At 40.5% G+C, this 17958-nt stretch overlaps 1 protein-coding gene across 2 annotated transcripts; it reads right to left on the bottom strand.

Annotated features, from left to right (window-relative positions):
* Positions 1-300: 300 nt before the first annotated feature.
* si:ch211-214e3.5 (zinc finger protein 518A) lies at positions 301-17589 on the bottom strand. 2 transcript variants are annotated; one of them, XM_047377175.1, is made up of 3 exons: positions 15700-17589; positions 15228-15517; positions 301-6196 (listed from the first exon to the last, which is right to left on the bottom strand). In XM_047377175.1, the coding sequence occupies exon 3, from the start codon at positions 6174-6176 to the stop codon at positions 2193-2195; it is 3984 nt and encodes a 1327-aa protein (XP_047233131.1). In that variant the 5' UTR covers positions 6177-6196; positions 15228-15517; positions 15700-17589; the 3' UTR covers positions 301-2192. The 2 variants fall into 2 exon arrangements, with proteins under 2 accessions (XP_047233131.1, XP_047233130.1); XM_047377174.1 differs by having other exon boundaries at positions 15228-17589.
* Positions 17590-17958: the final 369 nt, after the last annotated feature.

The raw sequence follows: 17958 nt of genomic DNA, 5'->3' as shown, positions 1-17958 counted from the left end.
TGGTTGCCCTGGATCTCTGTCCTTATCTTGATGTCAGAACTGGACATTCAATACCTTGCAGAACCTGTAATTTTTTTAAATAACAAAAAGCATTTTCCAATAGAATCTGTAGAGAACTTCAGTAGAGAAATACAGAATCAAAAGAGGGAACAAGAAGACATTTAAGAACCTTAAGAAAAGACTGGGCTTTCTGCACAGACAAATGTGGATTCAACATTTCCAAGGTTACACTTTTAATGCATTATGCAGAGGTTTCTCATTACTGAGATCAGTCAAAAAAAAACAAAAAACAAAACACTGTTAACAATATATACTTATACTTTTTATTTTTTGAAAAATATATTCTTTGGCCCAAGAGCCATCAGGAAGGAGCAGACATAAGAACTCTGTAGATCAGACAGGAACAAAGTGAAGTCATATGTGGAGGTAATATGGGGATAAATCCATCGGATTGCTGTAGGAGTCATTAAGCCAATACAAAAGACTGAAGATGGATTAATTATTTGAAGCAATACGTTATCAATCACTGCTTTAAATATGGACCACTGCTCTCAAATACAAATGAAAAGACTGAACAAAAATCCAACTATCATTCCTTTGAATGGGGAGTTTTATTCTCATATGCAGTGTTTTGTATTGTAGCCCTTGAGTTAAAAAAAATACAAACTTGACAAATTTAAAACACCAAAATCTATATAACCATCACTAATGCTATCTATATGGCAGTTTAACAGGATCTTAAAGCATTTATGACAAAGTTGTAGAAAACAAAATGTTGCCGAAGTACCTGGTTCAGCACCTGGATTTGGTTCTGTAGAACCACTGTCTCAATACAAAACAGTAGTGTGGCTTGTTGCGCTGAATCGTTTGCATACGAAAAGGGAAGAAAACATTCAGTTTTATGGATCAACCATCATGTTCTACAATCAGTTCAACTCAAAGAATCCAGAAGCTCTGAAGTCCTGGAGGCAGTTAAATAAAGGATGTGAAATGTAACTGAAACATGTATTTAAAGGCATAAGGGACATAATGACAGTGTGCAGATATACAGTACATTTAGGCAATAACAAGCCAAATACAGAGAATTTTACCACACACACACAAACAAAGTTACCTATCAAAATGTTGGCTGTTACCATGATTAAAGTAACAACAGTTTAAAAAATATAAAAATGTCTTTCCAGATAGTATTAACAGGAGGGCACAAGATTCCCTTGTTATCAAGAAAAATATTAACAGAAACGGGGGCTTTACATTTTATATACACTCTTCTTACCTCTCTTTAGAAACAACGTGCAAAAAAAAGCAAAGCATGTTGTGCTTCTGTATAAAAGCATTTAAAATGGGGTGATCCAGCCAACTCCCCCTCTACATAAAATGCACATCTTTCCATCCAAATTCCAACCATTAGCAGAACCACGGCTGGAGGCTCAAACGTTGATTACTGGTTTTATTTTTGGGGGAACGAGCAGTGGCTATAATTCTGCTATTGTCTGTTGAACCTACTTGGATAACTGGAAATCTACAGACTGAGCCTTTATCTCAGGGCTTTTTAGCTGAACAGAGCAGCTCTTTCTGCACAAACTAGCTACTCATCCTCTACTTTTTGTACTGATTTACAGATTACATTGCCATCATTTCACTGTACAACTGGACAATATATTTACAATATGACCTATAAACCAATCGCCTCTGCTGCCTGACTAAAAATAAATGACAGGCTCAGTGGACTGAGCTTTTGTCAAGAAGCAACCTTGTTTCAGATTTCCTCTTTTTGCACCAGCAGCAGAAAACAGCTGCAGGTCTCATGGTCCACGGCATTTTCTGCAAGTTTCGGTTAATAAGAGGAAAAACTAAACCTTTCGTTTTTAAACTATGGGAGAAAGTGGCAAAATAAGAATAAAATGAAATTACCTGAGTCATTTGGCCCAACTTTGACTATTAAAACTGTTCCCTTTCAGTCAACGTTCCCATCCCAACTTCTCAGTATAGTATGTTGTTTTCACAGTTAAACTAACATGCATGATGCCAATCATGCTTACATTTGCCACAATGTGCACAAAAACATAAACTTTAATTCACCTAATAAGTATTTACAAGGACAAAAAAGAACATCGCATCAATAGGGATATACTACATCACAAGTTCCAAAAAACCCAAAATTTTTTATATTTCAGAGTGGTGCAAAACTTTCAGAAGAGTTTATTCCAGTCTCTTGTTGCCTCCATGAGATGTCTCTGGCCGTGGCCAATCCAATCTTCTTGGTTGTCGAAAAGCCGGCCACAAAACCAGCAGTCAAACAGCACTGACCTTTGTCCACGAGAAGATAAAGCTTTAACTACTTCATATTTTTTTTTGTTTTTCTTTCTCAGTTTTAATTTCAGGAGGAAACGTTCTCGGACAGAACTCAGAACTGCCCTGGGTCTTGAAACATCTCCATTTAAAGATGTAGAGCAACTGTTCACAAGATCACTAAACTCAGAGAGTGCTTGAACCGTCTTTTGACTAAGAGCAACCTTGGTGACAGCACCTTTGTATCTGTTGACTGCTTTCATTATGTTCGTCACTTCAGGGATGTCAGCGTCAGGATGATTAAGCACCACTACAGGCTGGTATCTACAAGGGTACTTGATTTGCTGTATAGCACTGAATGGAGCAAGTCTCAGTGTCCTCTCCACTTCTTTGCCAACTGGTGTCCATAAAACAGAGTCTTTTTCAGTCAGTACCTTATTCGAGAGCCTTCTAGCCTTATGCAGAGTTGCTGGGAGCTCTTTAAATAAAGCTTTCCTGTGCCTTTTCCTTTGACCTATAAGCCTTGGGGCAAGGAGAAGTCTTTTTGCTTCATGTAGCTGTAGGCTTCCATTTATCTGCGAAGGTGACACACTAGGTTCCTTTTGATGCTCCTGTAGCTTATTTTGCACACTCACCAATTTCTTTGCTTCAATGGTCGGACTGGTTTTGTTTGCTGACACTAGGAAGCACTGCCCCTGAGGTCTGGTGGCCAAAAGCAAAGGTTGGTTGCTTGTTGTGGGAGCTACAGTGGTATTGAGGCGAGCACTGGGAGAAACTATTTTAAATATGACTTTATTCCCAGAACATTCACTGGTCTGGCTCCAAATGGTTCTGTTCTTCACCTCTTGCTTGTTCCCAAAAAGGCCCGATTTCGATGGCGAAATGTATCGAAGCAAGTACGCCTGACGACCAGTTTGGGGTGTGCTGGCTTTTTCTGTTAAGGTCGCAGCCAGAACCGGTTGAGAGTTGACTGGAAGCTGATGACCTGGCAATTTAAAACTAGTTGTACCGGGGTTCTGAACAAATGGGACCGACCTCTGCACAAAGTAGCATGTTTGTTGTGCGTTTGCCACTGTATTGGTTGGTGTACTATGCAGTGCTCTTGAAAGGAGTACAGGTCCCTTGAATCCTGGACTGTTGATAAAATAGTGATTTTTGGAGGTGCTGCCACCTGAGTGAACAGCAGAGAGAACAGTCATCCCCTTTTCGGTTGCTTGTGGATTTCCTGCTGCTACACCCACAATCTTAGCTTTTGGACTAAGAGTTACACCGGTGGTGTTACTAGAGTTAGTAAGCTCTCGTTTCATGTAAGATAAACTGATCTGAGGATTTGGAGAACTGGTTATGAGTTTAAAACCTGGAGTTGCCTTGACTTGCACTGGCATGGCAAATTTATTATCTGTTGCCCTCAGGAGGACTGGTCGCTTTCCCCCTGGCAACTGAAGAATTTGCACAGTTTTCTTTGCTTGTTTTAAAAGGGCATTGCTTGCATTTGAAGATCCTGTTCTTTCCTTGTTTAGCTGTTGAGTAATAATTGCATTTGAATGTTCTTTGACGAAATTTTCCATGGAGTGTAAACTGGGTTTTGGTTCTGACTGTTTGGTGGATATAGGGATGCCATCTTCCTCAATTTTGATGATATTAAAGTCTTGAAGAACTGAATCTCCATTTTCCTCAGTCAGAAGGTCATCATTAGCTATGCACTCATCAACCTCGACCTCCCCATCTGTATATTCTGTAGTGTGTTCTGGAGACTCTGATAAGCACAATTTAAAATGTGATGATTCACAAGCATTTTCTTTGGTTCCTGAATACTCGCCTGTACATGAAACGGTTTGGGTGTTACAAGGCGAGGAGCTTAACATTTCCTTTGAATAGTTGTGAAAAGTAAACACCTCCTTGTTTGATGTTTTTGGTTCACCTTTCCCTGTGCCCAAAGTATCAACTCTACTGTTAACAGAAAAAGATTGGGATAACTGTGGTGGAGATTCCAGATGTTCCACAATCTGCAGACAATTTTTACTTATATTCTCAGTGCTTGTGTCATCATTGTTTTCTGGAGTAATCTCACCAGAGGAGTTAGTATTCAACCTTTTGGTAGAGTTTCCTTTGAGTGTTTTGCCTAATCCGCTAAAACCATCAGTTAGTGATGATATATCTGTGGCTCCGCTGATCTCTACAGTTTCTCTACAGACTATTTTGGAAAGCAATGTTTTGTGAGAAGCATTTAAAGGAGACTCATTAGTAATAATACCCTTACACATTGATTTTGCTTTAGATCCACAGCTAGCTTCATCACATTTAACATCTAAAATATTAACCTTTCCTTCTTCAGTGGACACTGACTCAAAATGACTGAGGGAACCGTTATTCATCACCGTGTTTTGTAAGAGATTTGTTTGTTCACTATCAGAGTGTGGAGTGGAATTAAGGGTACAAACAGATGTTTCCTCCTCCTCAATCTTCACTTTTACTGCCATAATATCATCACGATCCATTTGAAGGCAAGATCCGTTTCTTGGTGAAATAGCTAAACATTTTGATGTTGAGCCCTTGCATTCAGAGTGCTGCTCATTCTCAGTGGAGTCTGTCCTTTTGGCTGTCACAGGGTTTGATACGAAGGGACCATCAATTAATGAATGGTTCTGAGAAGACACGTCCTGCTTTGCTGTTGGTATTACTTTCAGAACCAAATGTTTTTTGCCATCAACCATCTTGAATCCCATCACTTTAGTTGTACAATTAGGGGGCAGAGAGATTTTGTTCTTCACCATAAGGACAGTAAGCCCATTGGCATTGGGATGACTTCCAGTGTCAGAGTTAATTATGTTTTCACATTCCTGTAACATGACTGAAGTTGAGTGATCTGCATTTTGAACGCTCCAACTTCTGTTGTCCTTACGTCCTAAAGTCCCATCGATAAGCTGGTGGATCTCTTCCAAGGGTAGTTCTTGTTTGGTTACTCTGCCATTTTCATTCGATACAGTTCCAGGCGTAGAGTTCAGTTTTGATATTCCCTGCATTTCCGGTGATGCGCCGATCTTTTTGTACAGTTTTATATTCGATGATGAATTTGCTGGTGAACCACAGTCTTCAATAGCTTTTAGAGCATTCTTTCTTTCAGCCTCCTCTTTGTGAACAGCTGCTGTGTGCTTTTGAAGGTGCTCACTTCTTGCTGTACCAAATCCACAGATCTGACAAGTGAAAGTAAATGTGCCGGAGTGAGCTTTCATATGATTCTGGTGATCTTCTTCACTTAAGCTAATATGTCTGCATTTTGAACACTTCCAATGACTCTCATTGTGATGATGGATGTGCTGGACAAAGGTTCCTGCATCAATTGTTGTAAACTCGCACCAGTCACATTTAAACTCACCATTTACACTATGACACATCATGTAGTGTCTAGTAAGGAAAAGCAGGGAATATTGAACATTGTCATTGCAGAGTTCACATGTAACCAGAGTACTCCTATGCTCAATTCGATGGCGCTGAAGTGCTGGAAATTCATTTGTGACAAAATCACACAAGTCACAAGGGTATGTGGGCAGGGAACCTTTATGAACTGCTCGGAAATGTTTAAGGAGATCATTGGGGCTAAATGTTAAATTGCCTTTACACAATGAGCATCCAAAACTGAGGATTTTTCCAGAGAAAACAGCCCGCTGCTGAATATTACAATAGCCTTTGACAGATTGGTCATCTTTTTTAGTCACACTCCCATTTTTCTTTACGATGGTGTCATCTGTGTTATTGAAGAGTGGTCCATCATTTACTTCTCTGAAATGCTTGCAGACAAAATCTTTCACCTTGTCTTTTTCCTCGTCCCCAGCTGATGGGCTGTGATTTTGGTTTGGATCCTGAGGTATTGTGAAGTCTTCCATAGTTGCAAATCGGAGAATTCCTGTAAGAAAAGAAAAAGGTTTTTTTTACTATTTAAAAGTAGAGAGATTTATTTATTATACTACATTGCTTTACTATTACAGGTGAGACCAAAAAATTACAAACACTTACTTAAATGTTTAACGGTATCAATTTGTAGCAAAATTAAAGACATTTGAGAAAAAAATATCTGACTACAAATCTAAGTTATAGAATCGGAGAATAAACCCAACAATTAAAAACTTAATCACAAATAAATTCCCTACGATAACATTCTATAGAAACTACACAAGGGTTTTAGAAATGATAGATCAATTTTAAAGAATCTTAAATTCTGCTGAAGGGGTCATGGGGGTTAGGCTTTCTGGTCTACATGTGTTTTGTGGATCTGGAGGTGGCTTATGACCATGTCCTTCAAGGCATTTTGTAGTGGAGTGCTGATGGTGTATGGGGTGCCTGGAATAGTTTTGAGGTCTATCCAGTCCTCGTAGAATCACTGCTGTGCCCATATCCTCGGCAGGAATTTGAGCTTGTTCAAGGTGTGGGTTAAACTCCACCAGGGCTGCCCCTTGACCCTGAATATACAATGAAATAACTTGTTTGTGGTGGACAGGATCTCAAGGAGCAGTCAGGGGAACAAGGGTCTCTGGTTTGCAAACTTCTGGGTCTCATTTTTGCTTCTTGCAAATAATTTGGTTCACCGTCAGTACATGCTGGAGCAGTTCACACCATTCTATCGACATCACAATATCAGTGTGTGCAATATTGCAATCTACATTTGGTAGGAAATCACATAATTAATTTGTAACAATGTGCCTTTAATACACTTTGGACCTGTCTTGATGTGGACTAAGCTTTTACACATATATTACTGAAAGGGAGAGGGTATACGTTCAGTGGGAGCCTCAAACAAACGGGTCTTGTTCCATTGGATTCCGCCCCTGGAGGGAAAGAGTCCATGTTTGTTTAATGTCTCTTTCTTATCACACTTTCTCAGTTCAGAGCTACTTTCCTTCATAATCATGTCTGTTAATCCAACATGTGACAATAAAAACCTGGGAACTCTTGATGGAGTCTTTACTAGGGGTGCACCGATTGCAGTTCTCTGGCCGATCACTGAACTTTAAAAAGCCCGACCTGCCGATTCCGATTTTGGCAGACAAATTTTTTATAACTGACCCTGTCAAGTGTTATAAGATCAAAATACACCTTCAATGTTCCAATTTTATTTTATTGAAAAATAATACCCGTAAAACTACACAAACTTGTTTTTACTGAACGAGATAGTGTACTCAAATATAGTCAGTGGTGATTTTAGGAAAATAGGAATTTGCAGAATTTGGGAGGAGTTTGGTGAGGCCATGGAGAAGTACTACCGGTTGGCCCCGAAGCTATTCTGGCAAATCATCCAACGCCACAGGAGGGGGAAGCAGTGCTTCGCCAACACTGTTTACAGTGGGGGTGGGAGCTGCTGACCTCGACTGGTGACATTATCGGCCGGTGGAAGGAGTATTTCGAGGATCTCCTCAATCCTGCCATCACACATTCCCTGGTGGAAACAGAGGCTGGAGACTCGGGGTTGAACTCTTTCATCACCCAGGCTGAAGTCACCGAGGTGGTTAAAAAGCTCCGCGGTGGCATGGCTTCAGGGTTGGATGAGATCCGCCCTGAGTACCTCAAGTCTTTGGATGTTGTGGGGCTGTCATGGTTGACACGCCTCTTCAACATTGCGTGGCGGACGGGGACAGTGCCTTTGGATTAGCAGACTGGGGTGGTGGTCCCCCTACATAAGAAGGGTGACCGGAGGGTGTGTTCCAACTACAGGGGGATCACACTCCTCAGCCTCCCTGGTAAGGCCTACGCCAGGGTATTGGAGAGGAGAGTCCGGCCGATAGTCGAACCCCGGCTTCAGGAGGAGCAGTGTGGTTTTTGTCCCGGCCGTGGGACACTGGACCAGCTCTATACCCTCTACAGGGTACTCGAGGGTTCATGGGAGTTTGCCCAACAGGTCCACGTGTTTTGTGGACCTGGAGAAAGCATTCGACTGTGTCCCTCGTGATGCCCTGTGGGGGGTGCTCCAGGAATATGGAATCGGGGGCCCTTTACTAGGGGCCATCCGGTCTCTGTACAAGCGGAGCAGGAGTTTGGTTCACATTGCCGGCACTAAGTCGGACCTGTTCCCGGTGCATGTTGGACTCTGGCAGGGCCGCCCTTTGTCACCGGTCCTGTTCATAACTTTTATGGACAGGATTTCTAGGCGCAGCCAAGGGCCGGAGGGGGTCTGGTTTGGGGACCAGAGGATTTCGTCTCTTCTTTTTGCAGATGACATGGTCCTGCTGGCCCCCTCTAGCCAAGACCTACAGCACGCGCTGGGGCAGTTCGCAGCCGAGTGTGAAGCGGCAGGGATGAAAATCAGCTCTTCCAAGTCCGAGGCCATGGTTCTCGACCGGAAAAGGGTGGCTTGTCCTCTTCAGGTTGGACCGGAGTTCCTGCCTCAAGTGGAGGAGTTCAAGTATCTCGGGGTCTTGTTCACGAGTGAGGGAAGAATGGAGCAGGAGATCGACAGACAGATCGGTGCGGCTGCCACAGTAATGGTCCGTTGTGGTGAAGAGAGAGCTGAGCCGAAAAGTGAAGCTCTCGATTTACCGGTCGGTCTACGTTCCTACCCTCACCTATGGCCATGAACTTTGGGTCATGACCGAAAGAACGAGATCCCGGATACAAGCGGCTGAAATGAGTTTCCTCCGTAGGGTGGCCGGGCACTCCCTTAGAGATAGGGCGAGGAGCTCGGCCATCCGGGAGGGGCTCAGAGTAGAGCCGCTGCTCCTCCACATCAAGAGGAGCCAGTTGAGGTGGCTCGGGCATCTATACCAGATGCCTCCTGGACGCCTTCCTCGGGAGGTGTTCCAGGCAGGCACGTCCCACCGGGAGGAGGTGTCCGGGGAAAGGGACGTCTGGGCGTCTCTGCTGAGTCTGCTGCCCCTGCGACCCGGTCCCAGATAAAGTGGAAGACGACGAGTACGAGTATGAGGGAATTTGCAATATTTTAGCCAAATATTATGACATATTAATCGTGATTACCTTACATGTTCCTCAATAGTTTATTTGTTTTCCATCATCATGATATCCTCAGTACTCTACTGGAGCTTAAGCACTTTGATCACCAAACTCAAAATCAGGTGTGCGTCAGAATAGTTTGAATGTTTGACACCAGAAATATAGCCTTTGTAAAGTTGTATCTAAGGAGTTGTTTGCAATGGTGATGTTGCTTGTGATTTGACATATTGTCCAGCTCTAGGCAGTGGTTTTAAAAGCTGAAAGTTAGAGTGTAAACAAGGATCTGGTCCATGCAGATATATTCAGCAACAGCCCTATACACTTTCTGTCTTTCTGTTATTTTAGCTGAATATTTTCTTTAGATATCAACTACAGCAGCAGGTAGGTTGCTAAGGGTTTCTATTTCTTTCTGCTCTAGTTTTCAGCTTCAGTCTGGCTCCACTACCTGTGTTATTATTAGCCATATCAGCCTCCGCTGCCTTTACAACTAAACGGGGGATTAATGGAGGGTGAGATTTGCTTCCAATTTAGTACCCGATTGAGCTGTCCACTAATTAACAATTCCCTGCATTAATTCGTACTGATGAAGAATAGTGTTGAACATAGCATAGTTGTCTAAGCCATACTGACGTGAACCAATGATGGCGGGTTTTTTCCTATGCCACAGCAACAAAAGCATTTCACATCTTAATTTGAAACTGACATAGTTCCTTGATGTAGCATGATGTCTCCTACATATACAGGTCCTTCTCAAAAAATTAGCATATTGTGATAAAGTTCATTATTTTCCATAATGTCATGATGAAAATTTAACATTCATATATTTTAGATTCATTGCACACAAACTGAAATATTTCAGGTCTTTTATTGTCTTAATACGGATGATTTTGGCATACAGCTCATGAAAACCCAAAATTCCTATCTCACAAAATTAGCATATCATTAAAAGGGTCTCTAAACGAGCTATGAACCTAATCATCTGAATCAACAAGTTAACTCTAAACACCTGCAAAAGATTCCTGAGGCCTTTAAAACTCCCAGCCTGGTTCATCACTCAAAACCCCAATCATGGGTAAGACTGCCGACCTGACTGCTGTCCAGAAGGCCACTATTGACACCCTCAAGCAAGAGGGTAAGACACAGAAAGACATTTCTGAACGAATAGGCTGTTCCCAGAGTGCTGTATCAAGGCACCTCAGTGGGAAGTCTGTGGGAAGGAAGAAGTGTGGCAGAAAACGCTGCACAACGAGAAGAGGTGACCGGACCCTGAGGAAGATTGTGGACAAGGGCCGATTCCAGACCTTGGGGGACCTGCGGAAGCAGTGGACTGAGTCTGGAGTAGAAACATCCAGAGCCACCGTGCACAGGCGTGTGCAGGAAATGGGCTACAGGTGCCGCATTCCCCAGACCTGGGCTACAGAGAAGCAGCACTGGACTGTTGCTCAGTGGTCCAAAGTACTTTTTTCGGATGAAAGCAAATTCTGCATGTCATTCGGAAATCAAGGTGCCAGAGTCTGGAGGAAGACTGGGGAGAAGGAAATGCCAAAATGCCAGAAGTCCAGTGTCAAGTACCCACAGTCAGTGATGGTCTGGGGTGCCGTGTCAGCTGCTGGTGTTGGTCCACTGTGTTTTATCAAGGGCAGGGTCAATGCAGCTAGCCATCAGGAGATTTTGGAGCACTTCATGCTTCCATCTGCTGAAAAGCTTTATGGAGATGAAGATTTCATTTTTCAGCACGACCTGGCACCTGCTCACAGTGCCAAAACCACTGGTAAATGGTTTACTGACCATGGTATCACTGTGCTCAATTGGCCTGCCAACTCTCCTGACCTGAACCCCATAGAGAATCTGTGGGATATTGTGAAGAGAACGTTGAGAGACTCAAGACCCAACACTGGATGAGCTAAAGGCCGCTATCGAAGCATCTTGGGCCTCCATAAGACCTCAGCAGTGCCACAGGCTGATTGCCTCCATGCCACGCCGCATTGAAGCAGTAATTTCTGCAAAAGGATTCCCGACCAAGTATTGGGTGTATAACTGTACATGATTATTTGAAGGTTGACGTTTTTTGTATTAAAAACACTTTTATTTTATTGGTCGGATGAAATATGCTAATTTTGTGAGATAGGAATTTTGGGTTTTCATGAGCTGTATGCCAAAATCATCCGTATTAAGACAATAAAAGACCTGAAATATTTCAGTTAGTGTGCAATGAATCTAAAATATATGAATGTTAAATTTTCATCATTACATTATAGAAAATAATGAACTTTATCACAATATGCTAATTTTTTGAGAAGGACCTGTACAGTTACGGCTAAAATCTTTCATTTCCCTGAAAGATTCAGATTTAAAGCCATTTCATTTAGCTGAGCTGTTTTCTGATTAGAACTGATAAGCGTCTCCCAAAACAATAAAACATCCAAGGATGTTCCTTTGGTAATATAAATCTGTTTTTATTTGCATTTGAACAATGTGATGTACAAAATTATCCACACCCTTCTCAATAATCAATGAAAAAGATTTTATTAGCTGCAACAGCAATTAAATGCTTCTCATAATTACTGACAAGCTTTTTGTGTGTATCCAGTGGTCTCTTCGACCATTCGTCTTTTGTGATAAGCTCCAAGTCTGAAGGTCAAAGGCCATCCTCCTAATCGTTAGCTCCCTTCATGGATTCTCTATCAGATTGAAGATGGAACATGGATGTTATTAGCGGCTGTGTATTTTGGCCACTTGTCATACTTAAACATCCAATGTTGCCCAAGCCCAGGTTTCTCTTCAGACTGTTTGATGATGTTGAAAATCTAGTCTTTATGACATGTACATTGATTAGGTTAATTGCCCTATTAGCTAAAAGACACGTCCAAACCATTATGTTCCCACCACCGTGTTTGACCATGGGGATGCTGTTCTTGGGGTTTAATGACTCTACATCATTGTGGCCAAACAGTTACATTTTTGTTTCATCTGACCACAAAACAGAAGGACAGTAGTCTTCTTTGCCCAGATCAGATTTTACAAAGGCCTAGTTGGTTTTTGTGTCTCTTAGTGAGAGAATGGAATCTTCCTTGGTCTGCTTCCATGAAATCCAGCAGTGTTGAGTGGCTGCTGGACTGTCTGCATTGAAATGTTGCCACCAGTATGCCCCACATTGTTCAATAAGGCCTTGGTAATGATCCATCAGCCACTACAGTGCAGGTCACGTTTTCCTTCTTACGACACCCTAAATAATGTCTTGTATTTTTTAATACTATGACCACTGGAACCAAAAAACATCTAGATAAGGCCTTATAGCCCTTTCCCGTGTTTTAAGCAGCCACAATGTGCAGCCGTGGGTCCTCGCTGAGCTCTTTTGTTTTAGCCGTGATTTGCTACAGACCAACTGCAGAGGACAGCTGTTTTTCACCTGTTCACTTGATGAAGACAGTTGTTCCTAATTAATTTAGGTAATTACAGCAGGGTGCTATTGCAGGGAATGTAGTAGAACCTTGACTTTTTCCCCACATATTCTCACAATTTGCCCCGGGTATAAATAATTCAAGACATGCTCTTTTACGTAAAATGTAAGTCAAATATAGAAATTGTTCCTTTTTTACTGAAATCTATGGACAAATGTTGTATCATCATATTATGACATGCACCTACATCCTTTCCAGTCAGAAGAAACATGCTGACCAGTTAAACCATTAGTTTTAATCTAAATATGCCCAGGGTGTAGCTACGTGCCTTCTGTTTGCTATAATAACTCAGACGTTTAGCATTTTGAAGCAGCTTTAATGCAGAAATGCATTTATGACTGTTTCAGAAGCTTCTGTGACCATCCTCCTTTAAAAAAAAAAAACAGTAGCACACAAATATTGCTCTGCTCTATTAAAAACGAATGCAGATACATGGGCACAGGTTCCAAGAGCGGTTTTCTAAGCTGGTGCACCGTTTCCGTTGCTATAAATTACAACCAGATTATTAGAGAGGAAGGTTCCTCTTATTACAACTATCTTGTGGTTGCAGCTATCTGATGGCAACAAACCCGGTTAACAAATTATTTTATTTGTACTCATGGAAATTGCATGCTGTAACCACTATTCAAAGCTTCAACAATCTGTTCCCTAAAAAAACATAATTACATTAGATTAGGTCAATTAATTATCTTACTAAACATGACAAATAAAAGCACTATTAGCTAACAATCCAAACCAGAAATATCTCATAAGATTATTTTATGAACGATCACGATAATCGGGCATGTCAGAAGGGGAAGATTGGGTCAAAAATCTGCATAAAAATCCTGTCGTGTGAACCAGGCATGAGTTAAGCCAAAAATCTATTTTATCTTTTAATCTGAAAAGTTACTTTATCAAAAGGTGGAAAGAGCTTCAAATGTTGGCTTAGCATTTCTAATAACCACATTTTCACTAAACTGACACCTTGAAAAGGGCGGGCACATGGTGCTTTTTCACAATCATTTAAAAAAAAAAACTTTAATTTTACTGACTTTTTACAGAATTACTCTTCCATCAAAAAGGTGCACTGGATAATTATGCTCATTGGTTCTGTTTTACAGAACCCGTCTTAAATGAGAGGGATATTGGTACGGAGTTACACCAGTAAAGCAACCTAACTCAACCTTTCTTCTAAATAACTGTATACTGTAAAAGTGAAGGCACGACTGTGGACCAAACAAATTAAAAACCAAACTATATCTGTTACTTTTGTCGATTTCCAAATCACGATATAATACAATTACAGAAAATGGACTATAAATACAAAAAGAGTATAGTTAAATGTGTAATACTTTTATTTTTTGTAGATTATTTTGTGATTGCTTAGGAAAACTAAGTTAAAATACAAGTTTGATGAATTAGGCAAACCTTCACCAACACTAACAGACTAGAGTTGTTTAATTAAGGTGAAAATCTGCTATCTGTCTTATAGGCTACTACTGCATGCAAGACACTTGCTGCTTATAACTTCTCAACACAACCTGCCTCCAAAACTAAATTCCCCCTTTAAAAAACAAGGTTGTCACTTGGTTTTAATTTAACTGATCTATAGGTCTTAGTAGTTTTATCAAGCTAGGGTTACGAAGGAATCGCTGCTTTTACATTCAAAAAATTTAAAGTACTATGTAAGAAAAGGTACTAAAACTGACACTACTATAAGGGTAGCTGTGGTCAGCTGAGTTGATTAATTAATCTGATAGAAGTTGGGTTCAAAATATCTTTTAACTTTGTGGTGATCAATCTAAATAAAACCTGATGGTACAGAACCTAGAAAAATGTATTTTTATCTTTTAATTTTAAACATGATGCTGACTGACCAGCGCCACATGATGTGAAGTCTGCAGAAAAATAAATACAGACTAACTAAAGTATTTAATGACTTGAACTGTGGAACTTCTATATCTTGAGGCAAATGAAACATTTTAATATTTGATATGAAAAGTTCAAACCAAACAGAAGCAAATAAACAAATATAATTAGTCTGATAATTAATGTGCATCATACTAAATATTGCTGCTCAGCATGAACAGTGTAATTCAGCAGGATGGTGGCAGCGAGCAGAGCTAGAGTGAACACCTGAGGTTCTCGCAGGTAAGCTGCTACTGGCCACACCATCCACATAGGAACATTAATGAAGTTCTGCGGAAAAAGTTGAGTCTTCGGAAAGCCACAACAAGCCAGGAGCTCAGTTAGTTCACATGTGGCCAAAATGGACCAAATACAAAGCTTTATCACGGCCTTATAGCTGGGTGTTTCCGTAATGGAGTTTACTTGTCCAGAGGACTTATTTCAGTAAGTTAAGTTTAGGTGAACGCTGCATCAGGGAGAGAACTCCAAACTGAACGCAGCCGGCCGGCCAACACTGCGGCCACATTTTAATGAACTGCTCCTGTTCCTCCGACGGCCGGCCCCTGAAACAAACTGCCTCTCTGCGACAACCTGAGACTAACGACTTTAATCAGCACTTGTATTACACCTAAATGAAGCACTCACCAAAACAAACACATCCAAAGTTCCGGGAAAGAAGTTGCAGCTTACTACGAAGTCGAAGGGAGCTCGGGCTGCTTCTCAACAACGTCCAGCATTGTTAAAGAAGGTCAGGCATGGAAAGCACACACACAACAAAACATCAGTCTTCCTTCTCTCTTCTCTGAGGAACCACAGCGACGGCGGCCATGACAGTCCATCCGGGTACTCCTGTACTCCTGACACCCATGTAGTCGCGGATGAATATGTATTGCCTATCAAACACAAAATTAGTGCCACGGAGGATATTTTTGTTCCTTCGGAAACACAAAAAACATCTTTCAGTGGAACATAAATGTAATTATTTCAACCAAAATCCACCAACAGCTTTTCAACGTTGTAGCTGCATAAGACCTCTCATCCCTTTCTGTGTGTGTGTGTGTGTGTCTGTATGCGTGTAGCTGAGTAAGAGTAAACAATAGTTAGTAATGGCGGAAACCTGCTGTTCTCTGTTGTACTCGCTCAGGTTGGGTGGAATGGTCTGTTCATCTATTTAATGACCGGAATCCAGTTCTTTCCTAATTATTTCTACTGGTTATTGTTTTTTTTATTTCTGTGTAAGTCGGTGTAATGCGCGCACACATACGTCAAAGGCAGAGACCCACAGAGAGACAAACAGTAATGGCGGACGCACAAGCCTGTGTTGGTTCATTGTATGACTAAGCATGGAAACTGTCCCTTTGTGGTAGTCATTCTCAGAAACAATTGCTGGAACCTAAAGAATGTTCTGGGAAAGAAACCTTTAGAGGTTTTTTGTGACGATGAGTATAAGATTTAAAAGTAAAAGCTGCACACATTTGCACTCTGAACTACACTTATCAAATGAGGGAAAATCTAATTTAGATGTGGCACCAGAATCTGAGTAGTAGCAATTTAATTTATTATATCTGGCTAAACCTAATCAAGAACAAGTCCTTTTTCAGGGTACATCTTGGAAAAATGAGACAATCACGCATATACATATTTACACCTAAGTAAACACCATCAGTTTAGAAACTCCTGTTATCAATGTGAAACTTTCTGTATGGTAAATCTAACTCAAAGCAAATTAATCTTTCATTTCATCACAAACATGACCCATACATTTAATTAAATAAAATTAAATGAACATTTTTTAACGTCAAAATAAAACAGCACCGATTGATCAAGGTGTCAAGGACCACTAGAATCAAAAACAAAAGAAGTGCTTTGAAACTGTCTAAAGTCTGAGCAGGTTTTACTTAGGCCTATACAACTTATTCCTGGTAGTGATGTTGTATGATTGATTAAACCAGCTACTTCCGATAGCAGTAACTGCATAAAACGGATTGTTTTGGTACCTAATTATACTGTATGTTTATAATTAGCTAAACCATTTCCATACATGCCTACTTTGTGCACTGTAATCGGACAAAGCTTCTGTTTCCAGCTGGTTTGGTTTAACATGCACTCAAGGGGAAACTAAAATATTCCTGTGATTAATGGATTATTTTCCATCAGTTTCCAATAGAGGAGGAATCAGTGGTTTATGATCGTTTTTCTGTGAAAGGCACTTGACAAATAAATTTTACTGAACAAGACAAATGTGGCTGAATAACCTAAGTTTAAACCAACCAATGAAAACCCCATTGGTGTGCTCTTTTCACTAGTAAATAGAGTCACCAGGTATCCACATTATGCAGAACTGCACTGCATTTTAGCCTTTTTGTCCCATCTTCCAAACTGAGATGTCCTGCATTTTAATTGGTTTTCAATATGCAAAACTGTATGGCAGATGCTCATAGCCACATGTCCAGAGACTTTGAGGATATCAGTGAATGCTCTAGTCAGCTATATTAGCTGTCGGTCAAACTGGGTTGCAGTGAAGGAACTTAACCGGTTCCTTGTTTCATGTATTTAGCTCCAACCAACATGGAAGATCTGAGAAACTGCATATTTACGAGCCAGAAGTGCTTCTGTTTTACTATTTACTGTTCTTAATGGTTCGTCCTGAAAATCCCAAAGTAGAGGTCATATAAAGCACTTTGTTGAATACTGTTTAAGGTTAAACAAATGAAAATACTAACAAATCCTGGATATAAATGTATTGTTTTTTCTCTTTTTTATTTACGTACCTCTTCTTAACCTTATGGGATACCTTTTTAAAAACCCCTGTTTTGTGGAAAAGAGAAAGCCATTACTTTACTGTTTCTACATCTGTTCTGTAGCATTTTAAACCAATGGTACCATATGTTGGGGTCTGGACTTTAGAGCAAGTGTCAGGTCTTGAGTTCCTCTGCAGCAATCAAACCTAAATAACAGACATTGTAATTGTGAATGGAAATGTATGCTTTAATTCTTATATTCTTATAAGGAATAAAAAAATACTACTTTGAATTGGACAAAACAACATATCGAAAATTAATGCGTGCAGTGTCATTCCATCTCTGTTTAATTAACCTATAAGTAATGTTTGAAGAACCAGCTGATAGTCAAGGTCACAAGTCTCTGCCACTGGTGTTTGTAGGGGTTGGAAGTTGAAAGGTTTGGTAACAGTATGGTCAGAGTGACTTAGTACAGGAAGAAGTATTGAAACTTTAACAGATAATTAGAGATTTGTGGCACATAACTAAAATTATTGTTCAGAGTTGAGAATGTTATATTTAGATATTTGTTGCATTAAAAGCTTAGTTTATAGCTTGCATATATGTATTAAATGTGTCCTAAATGATTTCAAAGA

Source organism: Girardinichthys multiradiatus, chromosome 10 (genome assembly GCF_021462225.1).
Source record: "Girardinichthys multiradiatus isolate DD_20200921_A chromosome 10, DD_fGirMul_XY1, whole genome shotgun sequence".
NCBI lineage: Eukaryota > Metazoa > Chordata > Actinopteri > Cyprinodontiformes > Goodeidae > Girardinichthys > Girardinichthys multiradiatus.
This window is presented reverse-complemented; position numbering and strand designations above follow the sequence as displayed.